The 17,077-nt window shown below is 47.3% G+C and overlaps 1 protein-coding gene across 1 annotated transcript in view; it reads right to left on the reverse strand.

Moving 5' to 3' along the window:
- Positions 1–17,077, reverse strand: part of LOC137327765 (deformed epidermal autoregulatory factor 1 homolog) — a 208,444-nt gene that overhangs the window by 104,539 nt on the left and 86,828 nt on the right. Inside the window, exon 9 of the mRNA XM_067993575.1 lies at positions 4,009–4,161. Within this exon, the coding sequence (XP_067849676.1) occupies positions 4,009–4,161 (153 nt within the window). The remainder of the gene's footprint in view (positions 1–4,008; positions 4,162–17,077) is intronic.

Raw genomic sequence — 17,077 nt, forward strand, 5'->3', positions numbered from 1 at the left:
GCTCAGTGATGTATATTGTCTGTATAATGACAGGACATGGGCACAGTGATGTATATTGTCTGTACAATGACCGTACACGGGCTCAGTGATGTATATTGTCTGTGGAATGACAATACACGGGCTCAGTGATGTATATTGTCTGTACAATGACAGTACACGGGCACAGTGATGTATATTGTCTATACAATGACAGTACACGGGCTCAGTGATGTATATTGTCTCTACAGTGACAATACACGGGCTCAGTGATGTATATTGTCTGTACAATGACAGTACACGGGCACAGTGATGTATATTGTCTGTACAATGACAATACACGGGCTCAGTGATGTATATTGTCTGTACAATGACAGTACACGGGCACGGTGATGTATATTGTCTGTACAATGATCGTACACGGGCTCAGTGATGTATATTGTCTGTACAATGACAATACACGGGCTCAGTGATGTATATTGTCTGTACAATGACAATACACGGGCTCAGTGATGTATATTGTCTGTACAATGACAGTACACGGGCACGGTGATGTATATTGTCTGTACAATGACCGTACACGGGCTCAGTGATGTATATTGTCTGTACAATGACAATACACGGGCTCAGTGATGTATATTGTCTGTACAATGACCGTATACGTCTCAGTGATGTATATTGTCTGTACAATGACAATACACGGGCTCAGTGATGTATATTGTCTGTATAATGACAGGACATGGGCACAGTGATGTATATTGTCTGTACAATGACCGTACACGGGCACAGTGATGTATATTGTCTGTACAATGACCGTACACGGGCACAGTGATGTATATTGTCTGTACAATGACAATACACGGGCTCAGTGATGTATATTGTCTGTACAATGACAATACACGGGCACAGTGATGTATGTTGTCTGTACAATGACAGTACACGGGCACAGTGATGTATATTGTCTGTACAATGACCGTACACGGGCACAGTGATGTATATTGTCTCCACTGAGGAAAAAAGGGTGTAAAAGAAATGACAGCCATCCGTGGCTAAGTAAAGAAATCAAGGATAGTATCCGACTAAAAACAAGGACATATAAGGTAGCCAAACTTAGTGGGAGGATAGAAGATTGGGAATTCTTCAAAAGACAGCAAAAAGTAACTAAAGGATTGATTAAGAAAGGGAAGTTAGATTATGAAAAGAAATTAGCAAAAAATATAAAAACAGATAGCAAGAGTTTCTATAGTTATATAAAAAGAAAAAGGGTGGCTAAGGCAAACATAGGTCCCTTAGAGGATGAGACCGGGAAATTAATGGTGGGAAACATGGAGATGGCAAAAATGCTGAACAAATATTTTGTTTCAGTCTTTACAGTAGAGGACACTAAGAATATCCCAACACTGGACAAACAGGGGACTCTCGGGGGGGAGGAGCTAAATACGATTAAAATCACTCAGGAGATGGTACTCAGTAAAATAATGGGACTCAAGGCGGATAAATCCCCTGGACCTGATGGCTTCCATCCTAGGGTCTTGAGGGAAGTGGCAGTAGGGATTGTGGATGCTTTGGTGATAGTTTTCCAAAATTCCCTGGACTCAGGAGAGGTCCCGGCAGATTGGAAAACTGCTAATGTAACACCGTTATTTAAAAAGGGTAGTAGGCAGAAGGCTGGAAATTATAGGCCAGTTAGCTTAACATCTGTGGTGGGTAAAATTTTGGAGTCTATTATTAAGGAGACAGTAACGGAACATTTAGATAAGCATAATTTAATAGGACAAAGTCAGCATGGCTTTATGAAGGGGAAGTCATGTCTGACAAATTTGCTTGAGTTCTTCGAGGATATAACGTATAGGGTGGATAAAGGGGAACCAGTGGACATAGTGTATTTAGACTTCCAGAAGGCATTCGACAAGGTGCCACATAAAAGATTATTACTTAAGATAAAAAATCACGGGATTGGGGGTAATATTCTGGCATGGGTGGAGGATTGGTTATCGAACAGGAAGCAGAGAGTTGGGATAAATGGTTCATTTTCGGACTGGCAACCAGTAACCAGTGGTGTTCCACAGGGGTCGGTGCTGGGTCCCCAACTCTTTACAATCTATATTAACGATTTGGAGGAGGGGACCGAGTGCAACATATCAAAATTTGCAGATGATACAAAGATGGGAGGGAAAGTAGAGAGTGAGGAGGACATAAAAAACCTGCAAGGGGATATAGACAGGCTGGGTGAGTGGGCGGAGATTTGGCAGATGCAATATAATATTGGAAAATGTGAGGTTATGCACTTTGGCAGGAAAAATCAGAGAGCAAGTTATTTTCTTAATGGCGAGAGACTGGAAAGTACTGCAGTACAAAGGGATCTGGGGGTCCTAGTGCAAGAAAATCAAAAAGTTGGTATGCAGGTGCAGCAGGTGATCAAGAAAGCCAACGGAATGTTGGCTTTTATTGCTCGGGGGATAGAATATAAAAACAAGGAGGTATTGCTGCAGTTATATAAGGTATTGGTGAGACCGCACCTGGAATACTGCATACAGTTTTGGTCTCCATACTTAAGAAAAGACATACTTGCTCTCGAGGCAGTACAAAGAAGGTTCACTCGGTTAATCCCGGGGATGAGGGGGCGGACATATGAGGAGAGGTTGAGTAGATTGGGACTCTACTCATTGGAGTTCAGAAGAATGAGAGGCGATCTTATTGAAACATATAAGATTGTGAAGGGTCTTGATCGGGTGGATGCAGTAAGGATGTTCCCAAAGATGGGTGAAACTAGAACTAGGGGGCATAATCTTAGAATAAGGGGCTGCTCTTTCAAAACTGAGATGAGGAGAAACTTCTTCACTCAGAGGGTGGTAGGTCTGTGGAATTTGCTGCCCCAGGAAGCTGTGGAAGCTACATCATTAGATAAATTTAAAACAGAAATAGACAGTTTCCTAGAAGTAAAGGGAATTAGGGGTTATGGGGAGCGGGCAGGAAATTGGACATGAAGCTGAGTTCGGATCGGTCAATGCCCTGTGGGTGGCGGAGAGGGCCCAGGGGCTATGTGGCCGGGTCCTGCTCCGACTTCTTGTGTTCTTTAGATTTGTGATTGGGATCAGATCAGCCATGATCTTATTGAATGGCGGAGCAGGCTCGAGGGGCCGATTGGCCTACTCCTGCTCCAATTTCTTATGTTCTTATGTACAATGACAGTACACGGGCACAGTGATGTATATTGTCTGTACAATGACAGTACACGGGCACGGTGATGTATATTGTCTGTACAATGACAGTACATGGGCACGGTGATGTATATTGTCTGTACAATGACAATACACGGGCTCAGTGATGTATATTGTCTGTACAATGACAGTACACGGGCACTGTGATGTATATTGTCTGTACAATGACAGTACACGGGCTCAGTGATGTATATTGTCTGTACAATGACAGTACACGGGCACAGTGATGTATATTGTCTGTACAATGACAGTACACGGGCTCAGTGATGTATATTGTCTGTACAATGACAGTACACGGGCACAGTGATGTATATTGTCTGTACAATGACAGTACACGGGCTCAGTGATGTATATTGTCTGTACAATGACAGTACACGGGCACAGTGATGTATATTGTCTGTACAATGACAGGACACGGGCTCAGTGATGTATATTGTCTGTACAATGACCGTACACGGGCACAGTGATGTATATTGTCTGTACAATGACAGGACACGGGCACAGTGATGTATATTGTCTGTACAATGACAATACACGGGCACAGTGATGTATATTGTCTGTACAATGACAGTACACGGGCACAGTGATGTATATTGTCTGTACAATGACAATACACGGGCACAGTGATGTATATTGTCTGTCCAATGACAATACACGGGCACAGTGATGTATATTGTCTGTACAATGACAGTACATGGGCACAGTGATGTATATTGTCTGTACAATGACAATACATGCTGTGTTTCGCTCTGAATCGATTACAGGTGAGAGTGCCCCTCACTGGGACCATGTTATCGATTGATGTACCTACCCTGAGTGCCATCGTCTCCACAGACTTCAGGGACCCCGAGCGTTGCACGGCCTCCCTGCCTGTGACCCTCGTGCCCTTGTAGCGGGTAAGGGGTTTTATTTGCTGCATCCCACCACCAGTCCCGACACGGCTGTCCCTGGTGAAGGCCGTCCTCTGTAGAGAAAGAACAATATGCATTGCTTGTGAAAGGTGTAGACGCCGTCTCTCAGTGTAAACCATCAGGTGGAGCGGAATGAAACACAAAACACCTTGGAGAAAGAGAGTGCGTTTGTGCAGCGCTCGCTGTGAGTTAGTGAGCAATTGTTCTCAGCTGTTACTAAGCAGAATTGCTTTTTCCAACCTGTGGTACTAGTTCGGAAATATCATCGTTACTTCTCCCTCTCTGTGCTTCACTCCCAGTAAGTTACTGGATAAATTTGAAAAGAAAGAACTTGCATTTACACAGCGCCTTTCACAACCTCAGGACGTCCCAAAGCGACTTACAGCCAATTAAGTAATTTTGTTTTTAAGTGCGGTCACTGATGTACATGGCTGCCAGCTCCTTGGATATCTATTTCTACCAATGTCAAATAATTGACCCTCATGGAGCAGTATTATATAACGGATCGCTCACACATCCTCCAAACGCCATGAGTTGTAGATTCCTCCCACTCCTGCTGAACCCTCTGTTTCGTGGCATTTCTCTGTCCCCGTGTCTCATCCATATAATGTGAAGGGCCTCATTAGTAAAACAGCCTTTCAATGACTCACTCCCTCCAGCAGCGTTTTACTTTGCAAATCACACAGCTGGGATGAGAATGAATTAAAGCCCTATGAGTTTGGTGACTAGTTTATATTGTACACCGGTATTTTATGGGTGCAGTTTTTAGAGAAAAGGTACATGCATTTGCAGTGATGTTGCCGACAGTAAATCAGATCGTACGCTGTTTTGTAAGGACAGGAATTTTATACCATGCAATGCAGAGTATTATTCTGCTGCTAAGGTGTGCCTTTAGAATCACACCGTTTAATTAAACAGGGCCCGGGTCAATCAGAGTTTAATTGTGGTTTGGTGAGGAGACTGCAGTTTGGAAATTGCCTGTAAGTTTCCAGCTCAAGGTAAGAAACCTCCAGTGTTACGTGACTGGCTTCCTGCCTCTTTTTTTAAAGTTTGTTTTCTCATCTGTGCGACAGTCGAAATAAACAACAGGCACATTCTATAAAAGCTATAAATAGATGGATGAGTTAATAGTGGACAGAGGCTGGATCACCCATTCCCTAATAATATAATGTGATGTTAACAAACCCACAGGACATCTGGCTGAAACATTTCACATCAACATAGATGAGGGCTGTGCAGTAGACGTGGTCGACATGGACTTTAGCAAAGCCTTTGACAAGGTACCGCATGGTAGGTTGTTACATAAGGTTAAATCTCACGGGATCCAAGGTGAGGTAGCCAATTGGATACAAAATTGGATTGACGACAGAAGACAGAGGGTGGTTGTTGAGGGTTGTTTTTCAAATTGGAGGCCTGTGACCAGCGGTGAGCCTCAGGGATCGGTGCTGGGTCCGCTGTTATTTGTTATTTATTTTAATGATTTGGATGAGAATTTAGGAGGCATGGTTAGTAAGTTTGCAGATGACACCAAGATTGGTGGCATTGTGGACAGTGAAGAAGGTTATCTAGGATTGCAACGGGATCTTGATAAATTGGGCCAGTGGGCCGATGAATGGCAGATGGAGTTTAATTTAGATAAATGTGAGGTGATGCATTTTGGTAGATCGAATCGGGCCAGGAGCTACTCTGTTAATGGTAGGGCGTTGGGGAGAGTTATAGAACAAAGAGATCTAGGAGTACAGGTTCATAGCTCCTTGAAAGTGGAGTCACAGGTGGATAGGGTAGTGAAGAAGGCATTCAGCATGCTTGGTTTCATTGGTCACAACATTGAATACAGGAGTTGGGATGTCTTGTTGAAGTTGTACAAGACATTAGTAAGGCCACACTTGGAATACTGTGTACAGTTCTGGTCACCCTATTATAGAAAGGATATTATTAAACTAGAAAGAGTGCAGAAAAGATTTACTAGGATGCTACCGGGACTTGATGGTTTGACTTATAGGGAGAGGTTGGATAGACTGAGACTTTTTTCCCTGGAGAGTAGGAGGTTTAGGGATGATCTTATAGAAGTCTATAAAATAATGAGAGGCATAGATAAGGTAGATAGTCAAAATCTTTTCCCAAAGGTAGGGGAGTCTATAACGAGGGGGCATAGATTTAAGGTGAGAGGGGAGAGATACAAAAGGGTCCAGAGGGGCAATTTTTTCACTCAAAGGGTGGTGAGCGTCTGGAACGAGCTGCCAGAGGCAGTAGTAGAGGCGGGTACAATTTTGTCTTTTAAAAAGCATTTGGACAGTTACATGGGTAAGATGGGTATAGAGGGATATGGGCCAAGTGCAGGCAATTGGGACTAGCTTAGTGGTATAAACTGGGCAACATGGACATGTTGGGCCGAGGGGCCTGTTTCCATGTTGTAAACTTCTATGATTCTATGATTCTATGAACACATCAAAACAGGGATCTTTAGGAAGGATGTCAAGGCCTCAGAGAGGGTGCAAGGGAGATTTACTAGAATGCTTCCAGGGATAAGAGACTTCAGTTATGTGGAGAGACTGGAGAAGCTGGGATTGTCCTCCTTAGAGCAGAGAAGGTTGAGAGGAGATTTAATAGAGGTGTTCAAAATCATGAGGGGTTTTGATAGAGTAAGTAAGGAGAAACTGTTTCTTTCCACTGGCAGGAGGGTCGGTAACACAGATTTAAGATAATTAGCAAAAGAACCAGGGGGGAGATGGGGAGAATTTTTTTTACTCAGCGAGTTGTTATGATCTGGAATGTGCTGCCTGAAAGGGCGGTGGAAGCAGGTTCAATAATAACTTTCAAAAGGGAATTGGATAAATACTTCAAAAGGAAAAATTTGCAGGGCTCTGGGAACAGAGCAGGGGGGGAGTGGGAGTAATGTAATGGGAGTGGTAATGTAGGGGACGGCATCAAACAGGAAATTAGAGATGCATGTAACAAGGGTACGACAGAAATCGTGGGTGACTTTAATCTACATCTCGACTGGCCAAAACAAATTAGCAATAATACTGTGGAGGATGAATTCCTGGAGTGTGTACGAGATGGTTTTTTTAGACCAGTACATTGAGGAGCCAACCAGGGAACAGGCTATCCTAGATTGGGTATTGTGCAATGAGAAGGGGTTAATTAATAATCTTGTTGTGCGGGGTCCTTTAGGGAAGAGTGACCATGATAGAATTCTTCATTAAGATGGGAAGTGAAATAGTCCAATCCAAAACTAGGGTCTAAACAAAAGGAAACTACGAAGGTATGAGGAGTGAGTTGGCTATGATAGATTGGGAAGCTTCATTAAAAGGCATGACGGTGGACAAGCAATGGCTAACATTTAAGGAACGAATGCATGAATTGCAACAATTGTAGAGTCATAGAGTTATACAGCACGGATAGAGGCCCTTCGGCCCATCGTGTCCGCGCCGGCCATCAGCCCTGTCTACTCTAATCCCATATTCCAGCATTTGGTCCGTAGCCTTGTATGCTATGGCATTTCAAGTGCTCATCCAAATGCTTCTTGAATGTTGTGAGGGTTCCTGCCTCCACAAGCCTTTCAGGCAGTGAGTTCCAGACTCCAACCACCCTCTGGGTGAAAAAGTTCTTTCTCAAATCCCCTCTAAACCTCCCGCCTTTTACCTTGAATCTATGTCCCCCTTGTTATAGAACCCTCAACGAAGGGAAAAAGCTCCTCAGTATCCATCCTATCTGTGCCCCTCATAATTTTGTACACCTCAATCATGTCCCCCCTCAGCCTCCTCTGCTCCAAGGAAAACAAACCCAATCTTCCCAGTCTCTCTTCATAGCTGAAGCGCTCCAGCCCTGGTAACATCCTGGTGAATCTCCTCTGCACCCTCTCCAAAGCGATCACATCCTTCCTGTAGTGTGGCGACCAGAACTGCACACAGTACTCCAGCTGTGGCCTAACCAGTGTTTTATACAGCTCCATCATAACCCCCTTGCTCTTATATTCTATGCCTCGGCTAATAAAGGCATGTATCCCATATGCCTTCTTTACCACCTTATCTACCTGTTCCGCCGCCTTCAGGGATCTGTGAACTTGCACACCAAGATCCCTCTGACCCTCTGTCTTGCCTAGGGTCCTCCCATTCATTGTGTATTCCCTTGCCTTGTTAGTCCCTCCAAAGTGCATCACCTCGCACTTTTCCGGGTTAAATTCCATTTGCCACTGTTCCGCCCATCTGACCAACCCATCTATATCGTCCTGCAGACTGAGGCTATCCTCCTCGCTATTTACCACCCTACCAATTTTTGTATCATCAGCGAACTTACTGATCATACCTTTTACATTCATATCCAAGTCATTAATGTAGACCACAAACAGCAAGGGACCCAGCACCGATCCCTGTGGTACCCCACTGGCCACAGGCTTCCAGTCACAAAAACAACCTTCGACCATCACCCTCTGCCTTCTGCCACTAAGCCAGTTTTGTATCCAAAGTGCCAAGGCACCCTGGATTCCATGGGCTCGTACCTTCTTGACCAGTCTCCTGTGGGGGACTTTATCGAAGGCCTTACTGAAATCCATGTATACCACATCCACTGTGTTACCCTCATCCACACGCCTAGTCACCCCCTCAAAAAATTCAATCAAATTAGTCAGACATGATCTTCCCTTGACAAAGCCATGTTGACTATCCCTGATTAATCCTTGCTTCTCCAAGTGGAGACTAATTTTGTCCTTCAGAATTTTTTCCAATAATTTTCCTACCACTGATGTTAGGCTCACTGGCCTGTAGTTCCCCGGGTTTTCCCTACTCCCCTTCTTGAATAATGGTATTACATTAGCGGTTCTCCAGTCCTCTGGCACATCCCCTGTGGCCAGAGAGGTTCTGAATATATGTGTCAGAGCCCCCGCAATCTCCTCCTTTGCCTCACACAGTAGCCTGGGATACATTTCGTCCGGGCCTGGGGATTTATCCATTTTTAGGCCTGCTAAAACCGCCAATACCTCCTCCCGCTCGATGTTAATATGTTCGAGTATATCACAGTCCCCCTGCCGTATTTCTATGTCTACATCGTCCTTCTCCATAGTGAAAACAGATGCAAAAAATTCATTTAGAACCCCTCCTACATCTGCCGGCTCCACACACAGATTGCCATTTTTGTCCCTAATGGGCCCTATTTTTTCCCTAGTCATCCTCTTACCCTTAATATACTTATAAAACATCTTAGGATTTTCCTTTATTTTGCTCGCCAGTGTCATTTCATGGCCCCTCCTTGATCTCCTAATTTCTTTTTTAAGTATCCCCCTGCACTTTTTGTACTCCTCTGGGGCTTCCTCCGTCTTTAGCCTTTTGTATCTGCCAAAAGCCCTCCTTTTTTTCCTAATCCATTCTCGTATATCCCCTGACATCCAAGGTTCCCTGGAGTTCTTGGAACCACCCTTGACCTTTACGGGAACATGTTGCCATTGTATGGTCTCAATCTCCCTTCTGAAAGACTCCCATTGCTCTGATGCGGATTTTCCTACAAGCAGCTGATCCCAGTCCATTTTGGCCAGATCCTGCCTTATCCTATTAAAATCGGCCTTCCCCCAATTTAGAACCTTTATTTCCGGCCCCTCCCTGTCCTTTTCCATGACCACCTTAAATCTCACCAAATTATGGTCACTGTCACCAAAGTGCTCACCTACTAGCACTTCTTCCACTTGGCCGGCCACATTCCCTAGAATTAGGTCCAGTACCGCCCCCTCTCTTGTAGGACTTTCTACATGCTGGCTCAAAAAGCTCTCCTGGATGCACGTTAAGAATTTTGTACCCATGTACATTCCTTTCTGGCGCAAAAACACAAAAGGAAAAGCGGCCCAACCATGGCTAACAAAAGAAATTAAGGATAGTATTAGATCCAAAGAGGAGTCATATAAAGTTGCCAGAAAAAGTAGCAAGCCTGAGGATTGGGAGCAGTTTAGAATTCAGCAAAAAAGGACCAAGAGATTGATTAAGAGGGGAAAATAGAGTATGAGAGTAAACTTGCAAGGAACATAAAAGCGGACTGTAAAAGCTTCTACAAGTATGTAAAAAGAAAAAGATTAGTGAAGACAAATGTAGATCACTTACAGTCAGAAACGGGAGAATTTATAATGGGGAACAGGGAAATGGCAGGGCAATTAAACAAATACTTTGGTTTTGTCTTCACGGAAGAGGACACAAATAACTTCCCAGAAATGCGAGGGAACCAAGGGACTAGTGAGAAGGGGGAATTAAAGGAAATTAGTATTAGTAAAAAAAATAGTGCTGGAGAAATTAATGGGACTGAAAGCCGATAAATCCCCAGGGCCTGATAATCTGCATCCCAGAATACTCAAAGAGGGAGCCATGGAAATAGTGGATGCATTAGTTGTCATCTTCCAAAATTCTATAGATTATGGAACAGTTCCTGCAGATTGGAGGCTCGAAGGGCCGAACGGCCTACTCCTGCTCCTATTTTGCTATGAATCTATAATTGGATAGCTCTTTCAAGAGCCGGCACAGGCACGATGGGCCAAATGGCCTCCTTCAGTACTGTATCATTCTATGTTGCGAAAAGAACTAATACCTTAATGACACCTTTTTGCAATGTATTGTGGCTGTTAATGGTCACAGACCGCCCCATCACAGCTGCTTAAAAGGAGGCCATTCGGCCCATCGTGCCTGTGCCGACCCTTTGAAAGAGCTATCCAATTGGTCCCACTCCCCTGAAAGTAACGAACTGGGACTTCAATCACGAGTGATAACCAAGAGCTGGCATTGAGTGAATCCCTGGCAGACTCGGTAAAGCATCTGAGGATTCAGTCTGTCAGCGCCTTTCCTTTCGGGCATATTTCCATGGAGACGGCACAGCCTCACCGTCATCACATTAGCATCTTTAACACCTACTTGGTAATTAAGAACATAAGAAATAGGAGCAGGAGTAGGCCAATCGGCCCCTCGAGCCTGCTCCGCCATTCAATAAGATCATGGCTGATCTGATCCTAACCTCAAATCTAAATTCATGTCCAATTTCCTGCCCACTCCCCGTAACCCCTAATTCCCTTTACTTCTAGGAAACTGTCTATTTCTGTTTTAAATTTATTTAATGATGTAGCTTCCACAGCTTCCTGGGGCAGCAAATTCCACAGACCTACCACCCTCTGAGTGAAGAAGTTTCTCCTCATCTCAGTTTTGAAAGAGCAGCCCCTTATTCTAAGATTATGCCTCCTAGTTCTAGTAAATTGTGTCTTTTTTTTTTGATAAAACATTATACTTGTTTTTAGTTAATGTTCAATAGTATCCGAGATCCTTTTCGGTCGTGCAGCCACCTTTTTAGCAAATTGTGAAATGAGCATAGTTTCTCCCACTGAGTTGCTGAACAACTCAAAGTTCATCAACGTGCTTGTTCTCGCACCGTTAGTGAGAGGCTTTCAGAAGTGACACGTTGCGGAGTCTGTGAAATCTTACTCAAGTACCAGGGAATTTTTAATTCAGTCAGCTTCGATTTTAGTTCTGTACTGAACACTAAGCAGGTTTAATCCAGGTAACTGCACGCAAATGTGGCCTTTTAAAAAAATCACTCACAAGGATTATAATAATACCAACCTTCCCTTTGTAATCCAGCCCCCTTGAGATAAAGGCCAGCATTCCTTTTGATTAGTTTTTGTACCTGTGCACTGGCTTTTAGTGATGTGTGTAAACAGACATCTAAAATCTCACTACTCCACAGCTCCTAGTTTCTCACCATTTAGAAAATACTCTGATCGATCTTTCTCAGATCCGAAGTGGATGACCTCACACTTCCCCACATTGAACTCCATCTGATACAGTTTTGCTCGTTCACTGAATCTGTCTCTGTCCCTTTGTAATTCCCCGCTCTCAGAGTGCCGATTATTCAGGCTAGTTATCTGTGGGAGGCCAAGCCTGGCTGTGTTTAGTGTCTGTGTCCACACACTCGCCATCTACACCAAGACTCACAGGTCAGTAATAGGAGAGGGAGAGAGAGAGAAAGAGGAAGAGGGAGAAAGAGAGAGGGAAAGAGAGAAAGGGTGGGAGCGAGAGGGGGAGAGAGAAAGAGAAAGAGAGAGGGGGGAAGGGGGAGAGAGAAAGAGAAAGAGAGAGGGGGGAAGAGAGAGGGAGGGAGGAAGAGAGAGGGAGGGAGGAAGAGAAAGAGAGAGAGAGAGAGAGAGAGGGAGGGAGAGTGAGTGAGAGAGGGAAAGTGAGAGAAGGAGAGGGAGAGGGAAAGAAGGAGAGGGGGGAGGGGGAGAGGGAGGGAGGAAGAGAGAGAAAGGAAGGAAGAGAGAGAGAGGGAGGGAGGGAGAGAGAGGGAGGGAGAGAGAGAGAGAGAGAGAGAGGGAGGGAGGGAGGGAGGGAGGGAGGGAGAGGGAGGGGAAGGAGAGGGAGGGAGGGAGGGAGAAGGAGGGAGGGAGAGAGGAAGAGAGAGGGAGGGAGAGGGAGGAAGAGGGAGGGGGATGGAGAGAGAGGGAGGGAGATAGGGAAAAGGAGAGAGAGAAGGAGAGAAGGAGAGAGAGAGAGAGAGGGAGAGAGGCCTACAGCGATCTTCCCCACCTAAGCTCCGGGATATCAAGGCCAGCTGCAGGGGCCCAGTCTGACATCAGGTAACTCAGCACAGACTGGAGATTGAAGCCGTGACCTTCCTGGCCTGTGTACCTCAGGTCCTCACTGGGCACTGCCCTTACCCATTGGACTCGGCGTCACTGTACAAAGAAATCCAGTGGAAAATGAACACTCTACCGGGAACTATTGGGACCCAATGTTCTGTTATTTGTTCCATTCCCCAAAGATTCTTATTTGCTCTATAAAAACCAGGATGCACATGTGGCACCTTTCATCTGTGATAATTACAAAAAAAATTGACAATTACTCACGTCAAAGTGAAAATTAGCAGAGGATAAGAGAGCAATTAACACTGCGAACGGTGGCAGAAGATGTTTTAGACAATCTCACTCTTTTCCTTGCGGGGTTCAGCTCTGGAGAGTTTGTAAAAAGCTACTGTTTATTATTAGAATGGTGATGAACTGGAGCTGCAGATGTTTTCTCTTGTTTAAATCTTCACTAGCAAGGAGGACTCAAGGTCAAACATCCGACAAATGACTTTCGTTTCTACCTGGACAACCTTGAACCTGGTTTACAGCTCGCCTGGGTCAGAAATATCACAGCAGAGGCAGTCGCAGCTACGGAAAAGCACCATTGCCTGAAGATCAGACCTCTCAGACCCAGGTGGCTACCCGCTGCACTCCCCAGCTTACTGGAAATCACAGCGAGACTGACCAAACTCATTAAAGCACGGTTAACCAGAGAGCAGGCAAAAGCTTGTTGAAGTTGTACAGGGCATTGGTGAGGCCACACTTGGAGTACTGTGTACAGTTCTGGTCACCCTATTATAGAAAGGATATTATTAAACTAGAAAGAGTGCAGAAAAGATTTACTAGGATGCTACCGGGACTTGATGGTTTGACTTACAGGGAGAGGTTAGACAGACTGGGACTTTATTCCCTGGAGAGTAGGAGGTTAAGGGGTGATCTTATAGAAGTCTATAAAATAATGAGGGGCATAGATAAGGTCGATAGTCAAAATCTTTTCCCAAAGGTAGGGGAGTCTATAACGAGGGGGCACAGATTTAAGGTGAGAGGGGAGAGATACAAAAGGGTCCAGAGGGGCAATTTTTTCACTCAAAGGGTGGTGAGTGTCTGGAACGAGCTGCCAGAGGCAGTAGTAGAGGCGGGTACAATTTTGTCTTTTAAAAAGCATTTGGACAGTTACATGGGGAAGATGGGTATAGAGGGATATGGGTCAAGTGCAGGCAATTGGGACTAGCTTAGTGGTATAAACTGGGCGACATGGACATGTTGGGCCGAAGGGCCTGTTTCCATGTTGTAAACTTCTCTGATTCTATGATTCTTTACACAGAAGGATGTGAATTCACTACTCAAGTCAGTGATTGAAGCAGAGACCATGTCAACACTTAACAATAGGTTCGACAGGTGGAGGAATAAAGGGATGAGGGAGTAGGGTGGACATACAGGATTAGCACGACTGCCCACGTGGAGGAGAAACACCAACACAGGCTGGTCGGGCCGAATGGTCAGTCCCCGCGCTATGGTCAGTCCCCGCGTTATGGTCTGTCCCCGCGCTATGGTCTGTCCCCGCGCTATGGTCTGTCCCCGCGCTATGGTCAGTCCCCGCGTTATGGTCTGTCCCCGCGCTATGGTCAGTCCCCGCGTTATGGTCAGTCCCCGCGCTATGGTCTGTCCCCGCGCTATGGTCTGTCCCCGCGCTATGGTCAGTCCCCGCGTTATGGTCAGTCCCCGCGTTATGGTCAGTCCCCGCGTTATGGTCTGTCCCCGCGCTATGGTCTGTCCCCGCGTTATGGTCAGTCCCCGCGTTATGGTCAGTCCCCGCGCTATGGTCTGTCCCCGCGTTATGGTCAGTCCCCGCGTTATGGTCTGTCCCCGCGTTATGGTCAGTCCCCACGCTATGGTCTGTCCCCGCGTTATGGTCAGTCCCCGCGTTATGGTCAGTCCCCGCGCTATGGTCAGTCCCCGCGTTATGGTCTGTCCCCGCGTTATGGTCAGTCCCCGCGTTATGGTCAGTCCCCGCGCTATGGTCTGTCCCCGCGTTATGGTCAGTTCCCGCGCTATGGTCTGTCCCCGCGTTATGGTCAGTCCCCGCGCTATGGTCAGTCCCCGCCTTATGGTCAGTCCCCGCGTTATGGTCAGTCCCCGCGCTATGGTCTGTCCCCGCGCTATGGTCAGTCCCCGCGCTATGGTCAGTCCCCGCGTTATGGTCTGTCCCCGCGCTATGGTCAGTCCCCGCGCTATGGTCTGTCCCCGCGTTATGGTCTGTCCTCGCGTTATGGTCAGTCCCCGCGTTATGGTCTGTCCCCGCGTTATGGTCAGTCCCCGCGCTATGGTCAGTCCCCGCGCTATGGTCTGTCCCCGCGTTATGGTCTGTCCTCGCGTTATGGTCAGTCCCCGCGCTATGGTCTGTCCCCGCGCTATGGTCAGTCCCCGCGCTATGGTCTGTCCCCGCGCTATGGTCAGTCCCCGCGCTATGGTCTGTCCCCGCGCTATGGTCAGTCCCCGCGCTATGGTCAGTCCCCGCGTAATGGTCTGTCCCCGCGTTATGGTCAGTCCCCGCGCTATGGTCTGTCCCCATGTTATGGTCAGTCCCCGCGCTATGGTCAGTCCCCGCGCTATGGTCAGTCCCCGCGTTATGGTCTGTCCCCGCGTTATGGTCAGTCCCCGCGTTATGGTCAGTCCCCGCGCTATGGTCTGTCCCCGCGTTATGGTCAGTCCCCGCGCTATGGTCTGTCCCCGCGTTATGGTCAGTCCCCGCGCTATGGTCAGTCCCCGCGTTATGGTCAGTCCCCGCGCTATGGTCTGTCCCCGCGCTATGGTCAGTCCCCGCGTTATGGTCAGTCCCCGCGCTATGGTCTGTCCCCGCGCTATGGTCTGTCCTCGCGTTATGGTCAGTCCCCGCGTTATGGTCTGTCCCCGCGTTATGGTCTGTCCCCGCGTTATGGTCAGTCCCCGCGCTATGGTCTGTCCCCGCGTTATGGTCTGTCCCCGCGCTATGGTCTGTCCCCGCGCTATGGTCAGTCCCCGCGCTATGGTCTGTCCCCGCGTTATGGTCTGTCCTCGCGTTATGGTCTGTCCCCGCGTTATGGTCTGTCCCCGCGCTATGGTCTGTCCCCGCGCTATGGTCAGTCCCCGCGCTATGGTCTGTCCCCGCGTTATGGTCTGTCCCCGCGCTATGGTCTGTCCCCGCGCTATGGTCAGTCCCCGCGTTATGGTCTGTCCCCGCGCTATGGTCTGTCCCCGCGTTATGGTCTGTCCCCGCGTTATGGTCAGTCCCCGCGCTATGGTCTGTCCCCGCGTTATGGTCAGTCCCCGCGCTATGGTCTGTCCCCGCGCTATGGTCTGTCCCCGCGCTATGGTCTGTCCCCGCGTTCTGGTCTGTCCCCGCGTTCTGGTCTGTCCCCGCGTTCTGGTCTGTCCCCGCGCTATGGTCAGTCCCCGCGCTATGGTCAGTCCCCGCGTTATGGTCTGTCCCCGCGTTATGGTCAGTCCCCGCGCTATGGTCTGTCCCCGCGTTATCGTCTGTCCCCGCGTTATCGTCTGTCCCCGCGTTATGGTCTGTCCCCGCGCTATGGTCAGTCCCCGCGTTATGGTCTGTCCCCGCGCTATGGTCTGTCCCCGCGTTATGGTCTGTCCCCGCGTTATGGTCAGTCCCCGCGTTATGGTCTGTCCCCGCGCTATGGTCTGTCCCCGCGCTATGGTCAGTCCCCGTGTTATGGTCTGTCCCCGCGCTATGGTCTGTCCCCGCGCTATGGTCAGTCCCCGCGCTATGGTCTGTCCCCGCACTATGGTCTCAATGTAACCAAGAGCACCTTAAAAACAATCCTAATTTGCCACAATTGTAAAATTAATTCTGCTTTCCAACATTCTAATACACACAATAAAAAGTGTTCCACCCACACACCCATCTGAACACAGCAAAGAACAAAATACACAAGGGAGGTAAACAGGACCATGAGATTCCAAGTGCCCTTTGCATTATTTTCTGCTCATATTTTGGCTTCTAATCGTCACGGGTTTGGCTGGTGTGAAGAACAAAGGTCTCTTACTTTCTAGCACATTACTGCCAGCAGGAAAAGGCAGCTGGAACATGTTTAAATATTAATAAACTCAAGCAAACCCCACTGCCCCAAATAATCCCCTGGAGTGATGGTGCACTCTGGCTCTAATATAAATACTGTGGCTACGAGAGCAGGTCAGAGGCTGGGTATTGTGCGGCGAGTGACTCAACTCCTGACTCCCCAAAGCCTTTCCACCATCAACAAGGCACAAGTCAGGAGTGTGATGGAATACTCTCCACTTGCCTGGATGAGTGCAGCTCCAACAACACTCAAGAAGCTCGACACCATCCAGGACAAAGCAGCCAGTGCCTCATTCACTATCCTAAACTT

This window comes from Heptranchias perlo, chromosome 12 (genome assembly GCF_035084215.1).
Source record: "Heptranchias perlo isolate sHepPer1 chromosome 12, sHepPer1.hap1, whole genome shotgun sequence".
Classification (NCBI taxonomy): Eukaryota; Metazoa; Chordata; class Chondrichthyes; order Hexanchiformes; family Hexanchidae; genus Heptranchias; species Heptranchias perlo.